The sequence below is a fragment of the Ctenopharyngodon idella genome, chromosome 1, assembly GCF_019924925.1.
Source record: "Ctenopharyngodon idella isolate HZGC_01 chromosome 1, HZGC01, whole genome shotgun sequence".
NCBI classification, from domain to species: domain Eukaryota; kingdom Metazoa; phylum Chordata; class Actinopteri; order Cypriniformes; family Xenocyprididae; genus Ctenopharyngodon; species Ctenopharyngodon idella.
Window position 1 is genome coordinate 36,838,184 of NC_067220.1, and position 21,326 is coordinate 36,859,509.

Sequence of the window (21,326 nt, forward strand, 5' to 3'; positions counted from 1 at the left end):
ATTATCTAGATGTGTTAGTCCGACTTCCACAAAACAAACTAGTATGATTTCATTTGGATTAAAGCTTTTACATGAAAATTTCAAAAGAATTACCCATTTAGTCCAACTGAAATTGGTGTTTAAAATGCGAATACAAACTCAATTCAGGTGTGGAATGCCATTTTTCACAAATCGATTACTTTTGGGTAATATCAAGTCCTGTCCTTCTATATTTAGCAAAACAAACATTGCATGAAGCATCAAGACCAACTGTAAAATGATCAATTTTAGATATTTTTTTACAAAATTTTAGGCAAAATAGTTAATACAATCAATATTTTTATGCTTTAATTGCTTGTCACGTTTGAGCAAAAGGTGGCGCTTTCACCAAATTGATGTGTTATTGTCAGTGTAGCACAGAGTTTGGTGTCAATATGCAAAACCATTGCAGAGTTACAGCTTTGGATCTTTTTTTTTTTTTTTTGGATCTCTTTTACAATTAAAATGACGGCCATGTTTTTCAAGGTACACCAGTGTCATAATGGACTATGATAGCAACTGAGACAAAGACACTGAATGTCAATTTTGAAGTCAATCAGACCAACAGTACTGTAGTAAGAGCCAATTTCATGTTTTGTTTAATTATAGCACCACCAAGTGGCGCAGTCCCACCGCTTTTTTTTTGTGTCAAATTTGTTGAAAATATCTAATTTCATTTGCGAGTTATAGACGCTATTGACCCAGATCTGAAATGACCCAGATCTGACTTTGATTGTATTTTTTTACCACTTACATTCAAAATTTTGACATTTCACCTCAAGTATTTAGTCTTTTCATACGGTGGTTTTGTCTCGATCGGAATAACGGTTTCGAAGATATTCACGAGAGTTTTTTAAATGCTAAACCACAATGTCAGACAAACCATAATGCAAAATGTAGCATGTTTGGTATCATTGGACTCTGCAAGGATTCAGGAATCTAAGGAGATGACTCCCATGAAAATACATCAACCACATCGCATGTAATTTATTAATTTTTTTTACCTCTAGGGGGCACTGGCCCAAAACTTACTTCTGGGCATAGTGCCAATGACCCATACTAATTTTTGTAACAAAACACTAATGAGTTCATAAAATACAGCATTTTACTTAAAATTCAAAACGGGTGATGCCCAAAATGGGAAAATCAGATATCATTCGACTTGGCATGTTGCCCCAAATCTAACGAAGCGTTTATGATTTTTGGGCAAACCCTTCAGAAGTTATAAGCAAAAATAGATATTTTACATATCTCCTGACCAGTAGGTGGTGATGTGCCGAAATGCTGCACGTCGCCTCGTCATGCTTGTGATGACATGTACCAAGACTTGCTAAAGCGTTGCAGAGATAAAGCCTTGCATCCATTTTCGTCTAATTCGTTTGCATGTTTTTTGAGAATTGTCAAGTTTATCAAAAAGCTTTATATATCTTATCGCCAGCTTGGTCTGAAGATGTTCTAAGCCAATTTTGGTGAAAATTGGACGAACCGTCAAAATGGCAGGAATGTTCAATTGACTTGAGCCAAGGAATCAGAGAAAAAAATAATTTTGTTTCTTGCCCTTACAGTTTAAAAGTTATTAGCATAAATGCGACTGCAAATTTGGACAGTTGGTTGCGCTAGAGCGATTGAGTTAGAGACTCCAAAATTGCTGGAGTTAATGTTCAGACTGTCCTCTATCTGTGTGCCAAATTTCATAACTTTCCTGCAAGCAGTTCTATGGGCTTCCATAGACTTCAAGAGCAGAAGAAGAAGAATAGGAACACTAACGATTACAATAAGAAAAATAAGAATGTCAACGGATACAATAGGTGCCTAGTATGCACCATCAGGGCTTGGCCCATAATAATCTTTGCTCTTTAATTCTTTAAAGCACTATAATATATGTAATTAAAGAACTTTATAAAACTGTGCTGTTGCTATTGTAGGTATCGACATATTAGTTTTAATTTTATTTCAGATTTGTTAATTTGATTTGTATCACTTCATTTTTATTGATAAATACACAATTCAGAAGCACTCCAGTAACCTTTCAGAACACCAGACAGTGCTCCAGGTCTCACCCACACACCTGTGACTGACACAGACACACTCTCAGTAAAGTTTGAACTAAACAAAGTACTGTATATGCACATAGACAGCTAAAGACAGGAAGTATTACAGGAGTATGTGTGGGAGGGGTATGACCCCCGTTAGCTTTGTATGCACTCTCCAAGATGTCTGTGTCGCTGGAAGCACATTGCCCTCCCTCTCCATGCTGCACCAACGCACTCACCCCATCTCATTAGCATGCGGTGAAGAAAAGAAAATGAGAAAGTGAAGAGGAGAGTGGGCGATTCACACTTCATTTGAGAGCATTCATTTGAGAACATTTCTCTCGTTTACATCTCTTCTCTCCATTTCGCATTCCAATTTCCCCTCTTAGCATAATGTTTTTGTTCTTTCAAGATTCAAGGTTCAAAACGTCATTGTCATAAAAATTTAGTTGTTAGAAAATTGTTTCATTGTGCTTATTCAACAGTAATGGCAGCAGGAATATAGAATAAAAGACATGAAATATGAGGAAATCTGAAAGAAAACCAGAGCTTGCAAGACTGCAAAAGAATAGTTTTATGTAATCTTAGGTTTTAGGTTCTGTGTAAATATTAATCCATATAGCATTGGTAATCTGCAAATAGATAATCATTTTGATTCGCAAAATGCCATCAATTAGTAACTGTAATTGGAAAAAAAAAAAAAACACACAGCAGAAGGATACTAGAGATTTGAAAGTAGCAACTGCTGTGTTCCCATAGACAACGGTTATCATAAAACTATGCTAAGGGTTAGTTCACCCAAAAATGAAAATTCTGTCATTAATTACTCACCCTCATGTCGTTCCACACCCATAAGACTTTTGTTCATCTTCGGAACACAAATTAAGATATTTTTGTTAAAATCCGATGACTCAGTGAGGCCTCCATTGCCAGCAAGATAATTAACACTTTCAGATGCCCAGAAAGGTACTAAACACGTATTTAAAACAGTTCATGTGACTACAGTGGTTCAACCTTAATGTTATGAAGCAACGAGAATACTTTTTGTGCACCAAAAAACAAAAACAAAATAATGACTTTATTTAACAATATCTAGTGATGGGCTATTTCAAAACACTGCTTCATGAAGCTTTGAAGCTTTACGAATCTTTTGTTTCGAATCAGTGGTTCGGAGCGTGAATCAAACTGCCAAAGTCACGTGAACTGTTAAAATTTCGAAACATTTATAACGTAACAAAACCTTGTTTACTGAAATCACGTGACTTTGGCAGTTTGATACATATATGAAATATACTTGTTCTGAAATCAGTGTGAATGTGTGAACATGAAAAAAAAAGTGACATGTAATAAAGGTCCGTTCATTTTTCTCTACCAAACAACTTCTATACTGAATGCAGTGCACTGCCCCCAGTTATTTAAGTTCGAGACTCCTAATGTAGGACATATGTGAAGACATATGCAGCTCACACCTTTACTTAAGCATAAACTGATTTGACAGATGAACGATGTGACTGTTTATACCATGCAAGCTGGTTTAGTCAGTACCTCTTTGGTATTCAAAATATAGAAAAGACTTTCTGCCATGTTGACACATAGTGCTCATTTTACACATGGCAAAGGGTTTTAAAGAGGGCTGACTTTCTCTAATAGGTTTTTTGAAGTCTCTCCCTCTATGGGTGGAGGTTAGAGAGACTCAGCTGTTCTTGTGTCTCTGTTAATCTAGTAGAGATGCTCTTGAAGAGGCCAGTTGCTGAGGTATGGTGAAGGGGATTTATGATGCGTCTATGTGTGGAATGACAGGAAGGTGGAATGGCATGTCAAGCTCACAAAGGATCATGCTCAGTGGACCCCATCCCATATATAACCCCTCACCCTGACTCCATCTTAATAGAGGATCACACTGTGGGACCTGCACACTGTATGCAAACATTCGAGCAAAGAAAACACACATGTATACATCACACCACTGACGGACCTAAGACAGAGCCTTGGGGAATCCCACCAACTCCTAATATTATTAGTACTATTATACTGTCATAGATCTCATCCAGAGTAAATGCACACCACACACACACAGATATATAGACTAACCTCAGAGAGAGTGCATTCATGGGTTTTAGGTCAGCTTAGTTTTAGTTCAGCCAATTCTCCCTCTTATATACACACATATATATCAGAAGATCCAGCATACTAGAAATGAGATCAGTTCAATTGAATTCAGTCTAAGCTCTACAGACTACATTAAAATGCCCTGAAATCTTACCATGGCCATTATTAGGGATGGAAATTGAGTCTGGTTCAGATTCAGATTCCAATGTATGACTTTTTAAATGATTCTTTTAACAATTCTATTAGAACAGACCACCAACCCTCCAATAATTGGTCAAATACACCATATATACTCTAAAACAATCCTTATCAGCAGATTTTAATGTTTCTTCATATTAAAGTACCATTTAATACAAAAACCAATATGTATCATTTGTTATATGAACAACCAATCAGTAAATAGGCTGATTTTATTTGCGGTTCAGTGAATAAGTCAATAACTGCTCCAAATGATTCGGTCAGTGAGAGAATTACTGTTCTATTCTATTCAAGCTGTATAGATTAGGTCTGCTAGTTAAAATGCTGGCCAATGCGAGGTGGCTTCCCCGTTTTGGTCGCCTGGGTGTCGGATCTGTTAACGAATCTCAGGCCAGCATGGTCTTTAAAGGTGTCAGATTCAGATTCCGTCCTGAGCTCCAGCAGCCAGAACAATGTACTGAGACTAGAACAAACACCCCCAATAACATCTACAAATACAGCACCTGTGCAGTATTACAGTATGTAATATGTAGTTCTGTGAAGAGGGTGACACCGTTTCAATAACAGCTTACTTGATAAGTTTCTGATATAGGCTACAGCTTAGTGTCTCATATGGTTTGCACCCAAAAAAAAGTGTGTTGTATATCACACAGAAAATAAAAATAAAAAAAAATAAATTTTTCAATCTCCAATCCAATTGGTTTTACACACTATCTGGAAGTCAGAAAGCACAGGTCTGCAGGTACAAAATCGTGTTTAAAAGTACAGGGTTGCGACAATTACGGCTTCAGGGGAAGATCTAATGAGTGAAGTGTGGAATGTTTGTGCCATGAAAATCATAAAATAAATTTTTCTTGTGTGCAGAATCCATTGTTTGTTGAACTAAAAGGAATCATACTAAAAAGTCTGTCACCTGCTTATATCTACTATGTTCATATTCAGGCTCCACTTTCTTGGGTGATGCTCGTGACCCGTCCAGTCCCAGCTCGCCCTCCGCCTCGCCCCTCTCACCCTCAGGCCTGTGTGGTGGAAGCCCAGAGCCCAGCTTAAATGAACGCGGCTGTCCTGCTGCTTTCTGCAGTTCCACTGAAGGTCTGCTTGTTTTTCCAGAAACAAAAAATTTTATTTCCCAGAAATAAAAATGTACAAAATTGTTAATTCTAAATATTATGATAAAAAATTGCATTGTATTTTGGACTGTTTCACACACAATGCTTTCTTATAGCTTCAGAAGACTTGGATTATAGTGCACAATTCATATAGACCAATTTTATGGCTCAGTTGCACCTTTTTTTGGCTTGAAAGCTTCATGTGAACTAATTGCCTGGAGCAACTACTTCAATTATAAATGTATAAATGGTAATCACTTACTTTCCTGTCTTTCTCTGTCACAGGAACGACACCCAACTCACCCGTCAGTCTCCCCAAATCCCCCACTTTCCCATCTGCCTCAGGCTCATGGCCAGATGAGTGCTCTATTTGCTATGAAAACACAGTGGACACCGTCATCTACGCCTGTGGACACATGTGTCTCTGCTACACCTGCGGCCTCCGCCTCAAAAAGATGGCCAACGCTAGCTGTCCTATCTGTAGGAGAGCTATCAAAGACATTATAAAGACCTACCGGAGCACTTAGGGGGGCCCACTTACCCCCCAAACCCCATGTCACATAAGGGCCATTAAGGATCTCTAATAGATCTCTGTTTCAAGAGAGGGTTGGTGTCACAGTTCAGGGACTTTCTCTGGCACTGCATGGGTCTCCGTTCCCATGGCGATGACTTTTGAACCCTTGAACCTTCAAGGCTCAGGCATCCATTCGCAAAGGTCTTTTGTATTTCATGCTCAAGTCTCTGTTGCTATGGTAACCAGTGATGTTGCTGATCCTCAGGAGCATCTGGCTTTTCAACCGATGTAAGACAAAAGTCATAGACAGTATCTCATTGATTTCAGGACATTTCAGGTGATACAGGAGATATTCAAGGTTGCACATCTCCCATTTCTTTTACCCTCTCTGTGAGCCATAATAGACCGCAGTAATCTCATTCATAGCATCGCTGAATATCCTTAAAAGCTGGAATCATATTCAATAGAGTGTTACAGTCTCTTATTTTTTTCTTTTGCTGTCCTCAGAGCTAGTCAGACCAGCTAAGGCACTTTCACTGATGAAATTCATACAAAAATGTCTCAGTGTTTCACAATTTTTGTCTGTGCTGGGCTGAGACAGAGATAGGAATACAGATATAAAGGTACAGTGCTTTTTTTTTCATACCTCACCATTTCATGCTAGTTGTATAACCGACAGCTTGTCCTTATTATGTACTCTGAAGTGAGCTGATCTGGAGGTCTTTGTGCATTGATGACTATTTGATCATGTGTTTCGTAATGTAATCTGAAGCTTTGGTAGGTAGCAGGTAAAATCAGCTAATGGTCTGCTATAATTTTGCTTATGCGTGTGTTCAACAAGCAGGACGTCGTGGTGGAGTTACAGAGAAATAATTTGTTATAACAATACACAGGAATGATTAACCAATGAGTCATGTGGCAGATTGTTATATAACAACTCATTTCTGGACAAAAGAAGACTAATATTGGATATTTCAATTCATCCAACGGTGCTGGATGTAATTGTAATGTAATTGCCACAGAGAAGTGCGGTTTAAATAGAGCACCTCACCTCACGACCCTAAAACATGTTGACCTAATCAGACGTTGATTTACTGTGAACTTGTTCTTGACTGTCGATCCGAACACGCAAGCTTTGGGTTTTCTGCAAAAGCAATTGCAATGTTGCCATGGAGAGCAAAATCTAGGAAGAAGGAAAACAGCCTTGAGGCATTAACCATTGAAAGAGTCATTTGTGGTCAGAGGATATTTGATTTGCACAGTTAATCCATATTTCTCCCATCCTCCCACAGCCGACAGTTTCTGTAGGCTAAAAATGGTGTGTATGGGGATAATAGTGAGCGCAGGCCACTGATGAAATAACAAATTGATTAAAATAGAATATGTTAGGAAAACCATAAGGCTGGCTCAACTTGCCCCCCAAAGCAAAGCCACATTGATGTTAAAAGTAACATTTGACAGCAGACTTCTCTTTTGGACGAATATGTTCTTGAGGTTATTGAAGGATAATTATATAGAAAGTCCTGCTGCTGTAAGATATAGTTGACTAGGTATGTTCTAGGAAACAGGAGGACATCTAGGGTTGTCACTGAGAGGTGAATTTTATCTCACTCTGAACCTGATATCCTGATATCTGAAGAACCTCTATCCTTAAGGGTGAACCGCATAGATGAAAGTCACGAAAGCTGTTAAGAACGTGTCTGTGTCATATATCGCCCCAATTGTCATGAAAATGTTATACTGCAAAAATATATTAATTCTTATAATAGGCTTGTTTTCTTTATGCAAAACTTCTTAACTCTTTCCCCGCCAGCGTTTTTTTTTTTTTTTTTATGCTAGCCAACGCCAGCGTTTTTGATCGTTTTCACAAAAATTCATACAACAAAATATTCTGGGGACCATGAAATATCTAAACATGCAATATATCAAAAGAAAGAAAAAAGTTTTATTCTAGCTTCATGCATTATTTTTATCAATGCTTGAATGTGGGTAAGTTTCATAAAAAAGCAACATTTTAAACAAAAAGCTGAGAAAATTGCAAAAATTGTTTTGATCTGGAGATTCTCTACTCTTTCAGAAGATAATGTAATAGCACCCCCTACTGTATAACAGTAAAAATACAGAAAGCCGGAAAATTCCGTTAATGGCGGGGAAAAAGTTAATGATCCTGAACAATTTAGAAATGTGGGATGACCATGTTTTTATGAGATTGGGAAGGTTAGATATCTTATTCTGTCAGCAAACAGCAGTTTCGATTTTTGGTTTTAGATCTCCTATGAACGTCACTTATCCCATGATCCACATTAAATTCTGGAACAGACTCACCCCTGGTTTCACAGACAAGGCTTAAGCCTAGTCCTAGACTAAAATGCATGTTTGAGCTGTTTTAACTGAAAGCAACTTGCACTGGCATATCTTATAATATGTCAGTGCCATTGTTTTGTCTCAAGATGCACACCAGTAATGTTTTTTCTAAGGCATGTTTATAAAAGATACTTAAATGTCCCAATTAAACTAAGGCCTAATCCTGGTTTAATCTAAGCCCTGTCTGTGGAACCAGGCCTCATGCAGTGCTTTTAAGAAATCCAGATCACATTTTGCAATGGCAAATAAGCAAATGAGGACACAATAACGTGCATTTGTGTGTACGTGTGGATGTTAAAGCAGCTCAAGAGAAATATCAGTGAACTACAGTGGACTGCAGGTTAATATTGTTCATAACTAGCCAGTTAGCTTGTGTAAAGCAATCGTGATGACTGGCGCTTAAATTCATGCTGCTATTAGTATTAGCCAGCTCTCCTCCAGGCAATGCTAACTCCGTGTCGAGAAAATACCCTGTCACTCTTGACTCTCTTAAAGAGTTTTACTCTATTGTTTGAAGTGGTGATTCACTTTTGAATGTTAATTTATGTTAATTAGAGGAACCTTTTAGAATAGCTGTATCTGAGGTGTTGCTATAGCGCATTGTTTTTATTATTTTATTTTTCTCTTTTTGAATTATTGGACCGAAATTTATGATTGTATAGTTTGCTTGTCAATCCTCTGTGGTTTATACAGCAATGTATTTCTTGAATTTTGTGCTGGCTTTCTTGTATTCAAGCTATACTGAACAGTACACAAATCAGGGGCTTAGCAGTAAACAATCACAACCAACTTTTTGTTGGGAACGCAGGATAAACTAAAGATTATGTACACTCCCTTTGATATCAGGAGTTTTTTGATTTTATTGGCAATACATTTTGTTCTGAGGTGTCTATTTATGGTGAAATTTTACTGGTCTGAACTTGATTAAAGTTCTGAAAATGTCCTGGAGGCCTAATATTTCTGTTGAGATCTTTTGTTAAGATTTTTGGAAAACTTGAGCAAATTGACTGAAGTTTTTATTTAAAAAAAAAAAAAAAAAAAAAAAAAAAAAAACCTGGCACTTTTTCTGTAAATTTCTGACACTTTTTAAGATCATCAATATTCCCCCAAATTTATTTTTCCCTAGTTTTATATTTATCTAATGATGTCTTTTGCACAGTTTAGGGTGTAATATAAGGGCAATCTTTGTGTTTCTGTCACTTTATAAAATTTGATTGTAGGTTTTTTTTTTTTTTTTTGGACATCATCTTTATGTTGATATTTGGACAAAATGAAGCTAATCCTGTTTGAACAAGTGTACTAATCTTACCCCACATTTCTATCATTTAATGCTTGTATGAAATCGAATAGGATATTTATTTTCCATTCGCGCTACTCACACCTTGTTTTTCTGAGGATCTACAGAGGGACATACAGTCCTTACAGACGTGCTACCATTGGATTTGATTTCGATTTTTGTCGACCCTGTAATGTACTTTATTTACCGCGTGTAGAGTATGATGTGTTGAATCTGATGTGTGTTGCAGATTCTGTGGTAAATGTCATTTACCTTATTTAGCTTTCCTCTTTTGGAATTATTTTTAAATGAAAGAAAGATAGATATAATGAAAACAGCCATATTTGCACATTGGCCAATAATTCTGTTTCAGAAAAAAAAAAAAAAAGTATTTGATGTTTTGTGAAGTAACCACAAATGGGATCAGGGATTGCATAAATTATCACCCCAACCTTAAATAATACTGATCAAATCTGAATATTTTTTCAATAGTGACGATGACAGAAGACTTTTTTTTTTATCTTATTATATACGTTTAAAAAAAAAAAAAAAAAAAAAGATCAGAATTGCTTTTCTTTGTCCTATATTGTTGTGTCCTGTTCGGCATTTATGACCAGTGTGTTTCGTTCACTCATTACCCATTGGTGAACAGTGGGACCAAACTAATATTGATTCAAAAAAAGTACGATTCCCTATTCCCAGGGTTTATTCAAGGGCTGTGTTAAATGAATCATTGATTCATAGAGTCAATGAGGTTAGTAGTGATTTAGTCAAAAATGGCTCGGCTTATTGTGGCATTCAATTTTTGACTCAAACCCATGTTCAGATTTTTTTTTCTTCTTCTTAATGTTTGTGATCAGTTTATGAAGCTTTGTTTTGTCTGAGTCAAAGATGACTGTGTCAATAAACTTTGCAGATGCATTTCAGCAAGTGGTGTGTCTATTCTGTGCCCTTAGTTCAAATATATGTTAAAACATAATTAATTATTTATGACACTGTTGATTAATTGACCTTCAAGTGCATATCATTTTAGACCTCTATAATACAAAACAATGTCAAATGCTTCAACTGGACTTCCTATAAAGTGATTACTAACTCACAGGATCTGACCAAGAATCAATTCAAAATTAAGTCTGGAAATATACAGTATGAAACATGATGGCAACCTGACCCTGGATTAGACGTTAAAGGTGGATTGTAACAGGAGGCCTACTTGATATGCCTGAGATCAGAGGTGTGCCGATGAAAGGTTTCTTTGATGATTTTCTCTAAAGCTGAGAGGAGGAGGAGGACGGAGATCTCCCCTCATGGTTAAGGGTACATGTTTCTGAGACCCACTGTGAACACACTCATTTCCATCTGGATTTAGTCATTTGACAAGATGGTTCAAGCCTGCTTAAGGCTGCCACCTAATGGACAAAAATACGTGTATCCTGCTCCATTTTCCTAATAAAACCTATTATGCTTCCTGTGACGGTTATGACAGCGTTTACAAACAATTAGAAATAATTTCACTTTTCACATATCTTCAAATATTACAACTCTATGGTCCAGCATAAAGCCTAAAAAGACAACTGGGAATTTTTCTCAAAAGCTGCACAGAACATTTGTGCTTAACCAGTCCTTCTGTTATGGCACCTACAGCTTTACCTCATAAGCACAATCTTAAAATTGTGTATACTGGTCAAATATTTATTCTTATACTAAAATCATTATGTTTCAAGGAATAAATCAACTGAAAGGAAAATTGTCATTACTTACCGTCAAGGCAATACCTGAAGAATAGCCAAGTTACATCCATAGTTGTTTAGTGATAAAGATAAACTCTGTTTGATACCGTTGACGGTATCAAATTTTCTTCCCGCCCGTGTATATTCAAAATAGACGCTTATATATTGCGCCAACGATCTGTTCCCTCACACGCGAAAACCAATTAGGTTTTACGTCTATTACGTCGAATCTGACGCAATGCGTTTTGCGCTAATGGAACACCCGCTGTACTGTACTGCCTACTAATTGAAACAAGTCATTAACTGGAAGTCTTATTAAAATAAATTTATGTATTTGACAGAGGCTTTTATCCAAAGCAAAACACTGCATTCAAGGTACACATTTATAGGGTAAATATCAGTTCTTGCTTTCCTTGGGAATCGACCCCAAGACTATGACATTGCTAGCGCAAATTCATCTATCAACCGGGATATAATATTCTACATACTAAGCTGTGTTGCAGTCAAATGATACTACTGTATATGCATTTATGGAGGTAGGTTACTGTGCACAGTATTTACATGTACTTGTATTTACATTTATTCATTTGATAATCAATAAACATATTGTAGCACGCTAGCACTAGCCGAGCATAAACTTTAAACAGTATTAACAATTGTCACGTAACCTTTTATGTATGTGAGTGGTGTGTATTTATCATCTTAGAAATGTTTTTTAATTACATTTTATTCAAACATCTTTGTCAATGTTTAAAATGACTATAAATAGGCTACTTCCACACTGAAAATGGAAGGTAGAGCATTGTGAATTTGCATTATGGGTTATTGTTCTCCACACAGTGTTAATTGTATAGGCCTACATTTTTCCAAAATCATTTGGGTAGTCCACGGCATGCATACAGAATATTTGCAAATTTAAAGTATGCATACTATATGCAGAAATATTATAGTTAGTATGCTATTCCAATGACCGAATTTTCTTTTCCTTTCTGAATGAATGTGCTCTGCTAAAAGTAGACCAAAGCATGACAGTGGAAAAAAAAGAACAAGGAGGATACATTTTATTGTGTTTTCCATTAGGACAATGCAAGATACAATGTAAACATAAAAAGGTACAAAAACAAAACGTAAAGTAAAAATCACAAAACAAAAATGCTGAAAATTAAAAGCTGAAGCTGTAGACCTTTAGATCCTTAAAAGAAATGCATACAAAATGTAGATTTGGCTGAGCGCTGAATAATATCAATGCAAGGCTTTCTCTCATTATGTCCAAGGGAACACTTTTTAATCTTATGAGGGTTTGCAAATATCCATCCAAACATTCCTTACATCCAATGGTCTGTAACAGAGAAACAATGTGGCGTCTCATTTAGGCATCTTCACTTCCTATCTGAGAATTTCAACTTTGCTTGAAGAATCACTTGAAGTCAGAGTACTTTGATTACAAAGACTGCCCAAGAATCTGCTGTACATGTAAGATAATATGTAGAAGATGTAAAATAAAAACCCTTGCACACAGACATCAGTCTGTTAAGTGGGTGCATGATGAAAGCAATCAATCAAATTAACTTTCAGAGAAGTGACGCTCATCAAAACACTCTTTTAAGCGAGACATTACCGGCCTCACATGCTGTTTCTTTTTTCTTTTTTTTTTACATTTTTTTTTTTTTTTTGTGACTGTTAATTAAGAGGAGAGGAATGCTAATTAGTGCAGACAGCCAAGCAGAGACAGAGACAGAAAACAGCAAGAGATTAGACTGCCGCAGCATGTTCCCTCTCTGCACTTGTTCGCATCAAAATGAACACAAACGCCTTGTCGCCTCAGACCAAACACTGATGCATCTGATCGTAAATGCAAATTAATGCAGGAAAAAATTAAAAACCTACCAAACTCCCATTAAACACTTCATACATCACAGTGCACACACATACGGCTCTCTCCATCCTAATTTATGCCTAATATAGGCCTACTTCCTTATTATCCAGTTTAGGTCACATGAAATGTTAGTCGGATTACTGACAATTCTGACATATTTAACTAATTACTTGGTACTTCCCACACTTTTTATCCAATGAATTTCGATTCGCAATTACTAAATCAATTAATCGATTAATTCTTGCCGATCAAAATTAAATAATTTTGAGCTGAGCACAACTACAAAAAAAAAAAAAAATCATCCATGACTTTTTCGGGCAATGAAACTCAATTTGAATGCCCTGTAAATAACATCCCGATCATGTACATTCTTACAACTTTTGTTTAACACCAACACGACATATAGACGCCTCAGTAAATCCAGCCGTTCGCTGACGCAGGAAGCTCAAATGATTCCTCTTGATGATGTTAATACATCTCGACATGCTGTGAACCATTAGAGACATGATCAATCTATCTCGGCATCTGATCCAAACCCCCAGGCAGCTCGACATCCACAATCAGTGTGACATTTGTATTCACGGCGCTTTTCCCAAGCATCTGTAATTAACAGAGCTCTCGGGTAATATGATTTCACAGCGCGAATGTAGCCTACTCCTGATGCCGCGGCTGGAGACGAGGAGTCCTGTTCTTTTACAGCAACATTCTGTCAGCAACTTTTTAATTGTTATAAAGAGGCTTGCAGCAGCAGCAGCGAGCTGTGGTGGATATTCGTTCGCAAGTTTCTGAACCTCAGCATGCATATCTAAGTCATGTTTTGAAAAACAATGGCCTCAAACACAAAGCTGCTCACTTGAATTAAGTTGCAGTCAGTTTTCCAACAGAAATAACTAGTGTGTTTCTAGAACACAGCGCCTCACTAGCTATTATGACAACGCAGTGCCACTGTGACACCATAATGAGCTGCTCTAAGCTCTCTGAAGTGCTAATTATCGTAAAAAGCCTTGGTTTTCTTTCCACAGCGAACACTTCTTCAAATCCATTAGAACTGTTTAATCGCGCCTAACCTTACCTGACTGGAATCCCTTCTAACCAAACATCATTAACAAACATTCTCTCTATTCACCTTCTCTTTCCACCATTTAAAAACTCCTGTACACAAACCATCGCAGAATACACCACACAAACACACAAAAAATTTACCAACAATCTTTTCTTAAAATAACAATTGTCTCTTCCGATTGAGGAAGTTCCAGGTTCAATACAAAGTGTTGTATACTTTGAATTTGTGTGCAAACCAACACACTTTCATTGCAATTCGTAGCTATTTTATGTTTTGGCGAATTGGTACAATCTCATTCGTACATTTTTTGTATCTGGTTAGGCCCCCACTGATAGTTAGGTTTAAGCCCAAAGTATACTTCAGCCGTCCGAAAGACGTAATTTTCATCATCAGGAGAGTCCATGGACGAGGTGTGCGGATGTTGCAGCGCAATTTTTGAGAGCGCGCGGATGGTCCGCGTACAACAGCGCATGTCCGAGTTACTTGAGCGCTTGAAAACAGCAGTCCACTAGATAGTGCTCACGCGCCAAACGCATCTTTCTGCGCTCACGGCCAAAGGAATATAATTTGAAAGTCTTGCTCGCTCAACTGTGCGCGAGACGGAGAGGAACGCGGAAAATGAAGTATACCCGGGCCTTTAGGGGTAGATGTTAATGCTTACTTTTTTCTAGATATCGCAAGTTATTCATGGACCTTTGAATTCATAAAGTACGAATTCATGCTTATTTCTAAACAACTTAAGGCCCGGGTATGCTTAGTTTTCCAGGTATGCTCCTCCTCACACACAGTTGAGTGCATGAGCCTTTCAAGGTATGCTCCTTTGGCATCGAGAGCGGAAAGACACGTTCGGCACGTGATCTAGTGGACTTTATTTTCAAGCCACTCGCACATGCACTGTTGTACGCACACAATCCCTGCAGACACAAAAATTGAGCAGTGCACGTACGTCCGCGGACCCTCCTGGTGAAGAAAATTACGTCACGAGGTCAGCGCACAGACCATAGCGGAACGCAGACGGCTGAAGTATACTATGGGTTTTACATTTTACATTTCGCCACCTCATAAAATAGTTATGTTTTTTCATGAGATGGTGTTGGTGCAAACAATTTTCATCTGTTTTTACTAAATTATTTTTGACAGCATTTCACAGAACCTGGAACATTCCTGTAAATATATGCCATATATTCTCCCATATAAACGGAAAGAAAAGAAAACACAACACAACATGAAGCAAGAAACTATAGCAAACCTCTATTTGAGAGGGTCTGTTTGAATAGGAATAGTGAAGATATTTCAACTCTCATAAAATTGTTCTCTTGACCAGAAACTCCAAGACAGTCATCTATAACTCTCCTCATTTTTAACTAAAGCAAAATTCGTTAAGACTCTCAGTACATGCGTTCCAATGCGTAAAAGGCGCAGATATTCATGAATTCAGACAGGAGGGTAAGCAAATATATGCAGTCCATGTTATTTTAAGGTGTGGAAAATTAGACCTGGATTTCCAGAATAAAATTGCAGTTGTTAGTAGGCTAAACAAAATTTAAAAAGAAAACTGATAACGATACAGTATGAAAGTCCTTGCTGTCGATGATTGGGATTTAGGATAGAGAAGTCGTGTTTGCCATGGTAACGGTGCAATGTAGGGGCGGATGTCAAAGAGACATGTCGAGGAGTTGGCAGTGTGTGGTGCGGCGCGGCGCTCATATAGCTGCTGATGGTTTTGCCCCACCATCTCAGATTTGTGATTCGACAGGCTGAACTGACAAGTGCCTCGGAGAATAAGATATGCCCATGCTTCCCTATTATTTCCATACTAATTCACCATGGGTGTGAGAGGTCGCTAAACCCCTTAAAGCAAGATACGGTTCAGTAGGTAAAAAGTGTGAATGCAGAAATCAAGTCATGTTTGGCCGATAGACTGAAGGTGTCCATCTATGAGGGGATTTTAACATTCAGCATAACATATTTGAACACATATTGAGCGGCATGATATGCTCATTTTGACTTGGAGGAAGAAAACAAACAAAAAAAAAACAAACTATGGGACAAAACCAGGCATTATTTGACATAAAATTGTCAAAATGACAAGTAAAAACAAAGATTTTTTTCAAAACGGTTCTTAACTAATGAGATGCCTGTTTTTGTATTGCACATTTCCTCATTCCATCTGAGTAATGTCAAAAGTGAACAGGAGAAAGAAGAAAAAAAAAAAAATAGCAAAACACAACATTGTTCCTGAAAAACGCATTGAAAAATTAAATAAATAAAGAACACATAAAACAAAGCTAGCAGATACACAAGTAATATGAGATAAGAACTAGTTTGACACTTAACAGTTCCCTTGTAAAATGTATAGGCGCAAATGAAGAAAAAGCATAGTGTTAATGGAGCTTAGCAACATCCATCACAAGCGCTGCGCTGCAGTGAGTCGACACATTTCTATAATGCCATCGTCAAAAGGAGAGTTGCAATTGAGAGTGGCTTAATTAATGGCTTCATTTTCAAATTTAAAAGTTAAAATAAAAAAATCACTCAAATTAGAACTTTAAAATTCCATTATTGCTGTGTTTTTAAGATAACATTTAAATGAAACACTCAAATCAAATTTGGTCCAGTCACAATTTGGGATCCACATATACTATATAACTATAGAGCCCTGCTGTTTTTAATTATAAAATTTATGTCAGTTGTCATTTGATCATTCCTATTTTAATGCTGGCTTTTAATTAGAAGGATTGATTGATTGATTATCATTTAGATTTTTTATATGGTCGATTTTTTTTTTCTTTTTCTTTTTTTTTTTTTTCTGAGAGTGATATGATGATAATAAAATAAGATTAAATGATTTTTTTTGCTTAAATAATCTGGCATTATATGTGGCTCAATAACGAGAAAGGAAGTGTCCATAGTTGCTAAAGGTGCAGCTACCAGCATGGTTGAAAATGCATTCCTGATTTTTTTAATAATAATAATAGCAATAATGAGGAAAAACATGTTCACACAATGTGAAAAATGTTCACATGAATTAAAAAACAATTACTTCCAATTTCAAGAGTACTTATGTACACCTACATAAGAGACAAAAATAATCTTGGTAGGAAAAAAAAGCTTAGAATATAGCAGTAGCCAATTACTAAAACTACCAAGAGAATCAAGTTTTGTAAGTGTCAAATGACAATAAAATGGCATCTTTGCAAGACAGAAGTATTTTTAAAAAACTATTAAAAATGAAAAATACAACAAAAATGTTGTTAAATAAATTATATGCTGATGAAGTACACTGCATCTTTAAACTAATGCATTCAAGAAAAAGTTCAAATGCATTGATTCACAACAAATGAACGACTTCATTCATCATTATTGTCCATGTGTGATCACACAACAACCAACAAACAAACAAACAAGACAAAATAAACAACTTTCTGCTTAATAGAATATAACTGCAATCTAGCAGGTAATTAATGTTTTAACTGTTTAACACTAAAATACTGTCCAGCAGAAAAATAAATCAAAGTAGCGCGAAACCCAATTAAGAGCTCACACTATTCATTAGAAAAATATTTCAGCAGTCTTGAACATCAGCCGTTTGATGCTGTTGTTAATGAGTATTATTCGATTGAATAAGGGAGAAGTAATCATTCTGAGCTTAGACATTTAAAAAAGAAGAGAGAGATTGGACTATGGACTAATAGATACATTTTGTGAATCTATTTGTCGACAGAAAATGAAACACTTTTCTGAAATGATAGAAGTTTAAACTGCTTATTGTGTAACTTCAGATTCAATACTGCCCAGCAATATCATAACGTAGAAATTAACCTTGCATATTAACGTGCTTTTCTTTGGGTTAAAAAAAAAATCAAGTGCTTCCAGATATAACAATTAAATATACTTTGTTCTCAGTTCTGAAACCTCGTTTAGGTTTTGTCGAATACACTGTATTTGTACCCATACAAATAAATACTAACTCTAAAACAAAATGTGTAAGTAATTCTTCTTTGGTGTGATCACATTTTGGGCTCAATGTTATGTTACTACTTCCCTGGGATAAAATGCTGAACAAAACATAGATTTTCCAGTCCTGATTTCATGACTTATCACTGCAAAAGCAGCAGATTTAGCACACACAGAGCAGCAATATCTAAAGTCCTGTCCTCTGAAGCTGTCTACCCTCCTAACATGACCAGATGCACTTTGTAAACTAAACTTGGGTTTAAACCCAATGAAGAGGTGGGCATGAGGCGAGCTATGCATGTAGCTTTCACAGACTGTTTTCCTTTAACATGTTTTATTTATTTTGGCCTGTGAATATTTAAAGAATGGGGAAGACGAAAGAGATTGATAGTCATTATTTACGACAACTGATCAGGACAGGAAGTGACTCAGTGAATGTTTTGATGTGTTAGGATGTTACAAGAAAGCAGAAATACATCTCTAAGGAAGATATAAAAACATCAACACAAAACAATTTCTAAAAAAAGTGATACGTTTTTAAAAAAACGACAATCAAAGTTATGCTGTGTTTTTTTGAACGCACTCAATGCTAAGATAAAATTTGATGTTGTTAGTTTTTCTGTTCAAGACATTTTAACAGAAATTTCTTGTTTTTGAGTTCTCAAGATTGAATCTGCACGTTTTGTTATGCACCTATGCTGAAATTATCTTTCTCTCTTTTTAGCGTTGTAACAAAAATAAGTTCGTTGCTTTCTGTACTTGTAGGCCTATGGCACTAAGTTGAAGTTTGGTATTTTCATTGTTTCACTGGTATTTGACCAATTCCTCTTAACATTCAGTGAAAGATGTACGAAGGCACCCATTTGGCATAAAGTTACGGCAGGTATTTTGCTAAACATTCACCTGCATTACTCTAGTTTTAATGTAAACTCCTTTCTAAAAGGCTCTGTTCCTCCCGTTTCAAACCAAAAGTCCTCCAGTTTGTCTTTTTACATTTTGATTACAATTGTGCATGTTTAAAACATTTTTGGGGAATTACTTTTTTCTCTCCAAATAGTTAGACGGTACCCAGCCTTTGCGTCCCTGTAAGCCGTCGAGAACCTGGCAGTACCACCATCCATTTGGATTCTTCTCCAAAACTTCAAGACTAGTGCCTTCTGAGAAACCCATGGTCTCTTCATCGCCACGGTAATCAGCAATAGATACGTAAACCTCTCGAAGGTTGTTGTGAATGAGGTGTGTCTTCTCGATGGGCTTGGGTCTTACTGTAGAGATTGGAATTCCATTTCTCTGGGCAATCAAGGGGCTTGAACTTCCAACAGGTGCTGTAATGGTGGTCCCAGCCCTCACCCGCACGTCAGTCGCTGGCTGCGGTCGAACGGCAGTAAAGGAGGAGTTTCGCCTTACGCCTGTGGACCTCAAGTGGTCGCCAGCACCCAGTGATTCATTTCTCCTCAAAGACCCTGAATGGATGTTGGTGTCCTTCAGAGGCTGTGGGGGAGACACAAACACTGACTGTGGTCGCACTGCTGCCTGACGGACACCGTTCCGCATTCGTACGCCTGAACCGTTCAGCATTGCATTTGGTTTGCTAAATCCCCCTGGTGGTTTGGATGGGATTGGTGGGCTAGGGTTGCTCATACTCCTCAGGTTCTGCTGGTTGAGGTTGTTAAGGGCCTGAACACGCTGCTCGTTTTTCTCGAGGCTGTTGGACTTGTTGGTGCTACTGAGATCAACAAGAGGGCCATCACGGGATTCTTGAACACCAACGTCATGGGTATGCTTGACTGGCTCCAAGTAGAAAGTAGGTGCCCAACCCTCATCATTGCCCCAACGGACATACCACCATCCACTTTCCTGCTTCTCCAGCACCTCAACCTCCACACCAGCTGGGAAGCTGACCTCTGACTCTTGGGCTCGTTCGTAGGCATCTGTGGTCCTGTAGAGCACACTTTCATGGTCGGATTCCCCACCTCGGCTACCTTTGGAATAGATGCTGGAGAGATCGGAGGTACTTCTTGAGGAGTTGGAATCCTCAGAGGACACAACTGAAGCAGTCTCAGAATCTTCACCACGTGCTGCACGGACCGCTCCTTGCCGAAGACTTCCGGTGGGCCGAAGCTGGCGGCGTAGGCTACTGATGTCCATTCTTTCTGGGCTTTGTGGCTCTGACTTTGTAAGCAGTGGTTTGGGTCGCACCACTGGTTTGGGCCTGGCTAAAGGACTCTGACCAATCCGGATCTCCACATCTTTACGCATGACAGGCTCTCTTTTTGGATTGCGTCCTGATTCGTCTGACGATGACTTGGGGCTGTGTCTCTCAGCACGACCAAGAGAGTGGCTCCGGCTTAGATCTGGTGTTACTTTCCGGAGGGGCTTCCCTCCTCCAGAAGAGGATCCGAAAGGTTTGCGACCCAATGTGAGACTCCTTGGGGTATCTGAATCGCAACCACTGGCAAAGTCATCAGAGGAAAACCTAAACCCTTCATTTTCATAAATCACTTCCTCCCTATTGACATCCTCCAATGAGTTTCTTTTCCTCAAGGGGGAGGTCATCACTTTTAGTAAAGGCGACGCTTTGCCAGCCTGTGCGATCCTTTCGGCAGCTGCTGGATTGCTTTTAATTTCAAACTTACGGGGCTCTGGTTTTGGGGAATTATTTGTTTTTTGTTTTGGAGGATTACTGTCCAGATCGGAGTCAAAACCAATGGCAGGAACATCATATTCTGGCTCCTCATAGACACGCTGAGTGGGGGATTCTGGGGCTTTGGAGGCGGAGCCACATAGAGAAGGTGATTCCTCAGAATCCTGTTTTTTGACTGGTGGAGCAGGGGGTGGAACTTTGGGGCGGGTAAGTGTACTGGTTCGCCGGCTCAGGTTGGGCTTCTTGCGTTTATCAATGTAGGAGCATGGTGCCCAGCCTTCCATATCCCCGATCTGGACATACCACCAACCACCAGAGTTCTTCTCTATGACCTGAAGACCACATGTTTACATGTTTACATAATACAATAACATATATTTATTATACAGTGCGATCCAAACTTATGTTAAGTTTTAAACTAATAAATCCCATTGT

At 37.8% G+C, this 21,326-nt stretch overlaps 2 protein-coding genes across 12 annotated transcripts in view; one reads left to right on the plus strand and one right to left on the minus strand.

Moving 5' to 3' along the window:
- Nucleotides 1-10,547, plus strand: part of neurl1aa (neuralized E3 ubiquitin protein ligase 1Aa) — an 85,418-nt gene extending 74,871 nt beyond the window's left edge. For both annotated transcript variants that reach the window (XM_051901848.1, XM_051901859.1), the window contains exons 5-6: nucleotides 5,301-5,450; nucleotides 5,753-10,547. In XM_051901848.1, coding sequence (XP_051757808.1) covers nucleotides 5,301-5,450; nucleotides 5,753-5,994 — 392 coding nt within the window. In that variant the 3' untranslated portion in view covers nucleotides 5,995-10,547. The remainder of the gene's footprint in view (nucleotides 1-5,300; nucleotides 5,451-5,752) is intronic.
- Nucleotides 10,548-12,395: 1,848 nt separating this feature from the next.
- Nucleotides 12,396-21,326, minus strand: part of sh3pxd2aa (SH3 and PX domains 2Aa) — a 123,970-nt gene continuing 115,039 nt past the window's right edge. For all 10 annotated transcript variants that reach the window (XM_051896382.1, XM_051897235.1, XM_051893098.1 and 7 more), the window contains one exon: nucleotides 12,396-21,223. In XM_051896382.1, coding sequence (XP_051752342.1) covers nucleotides 19,283-21,223 — 1,941 coding nt within the window. In that variant the 3' untranslated portion in view covers nucleotides 12,396-19,282. The remainder of the gene's footprint in view (nucleotides 21,224-21,326) is intronic.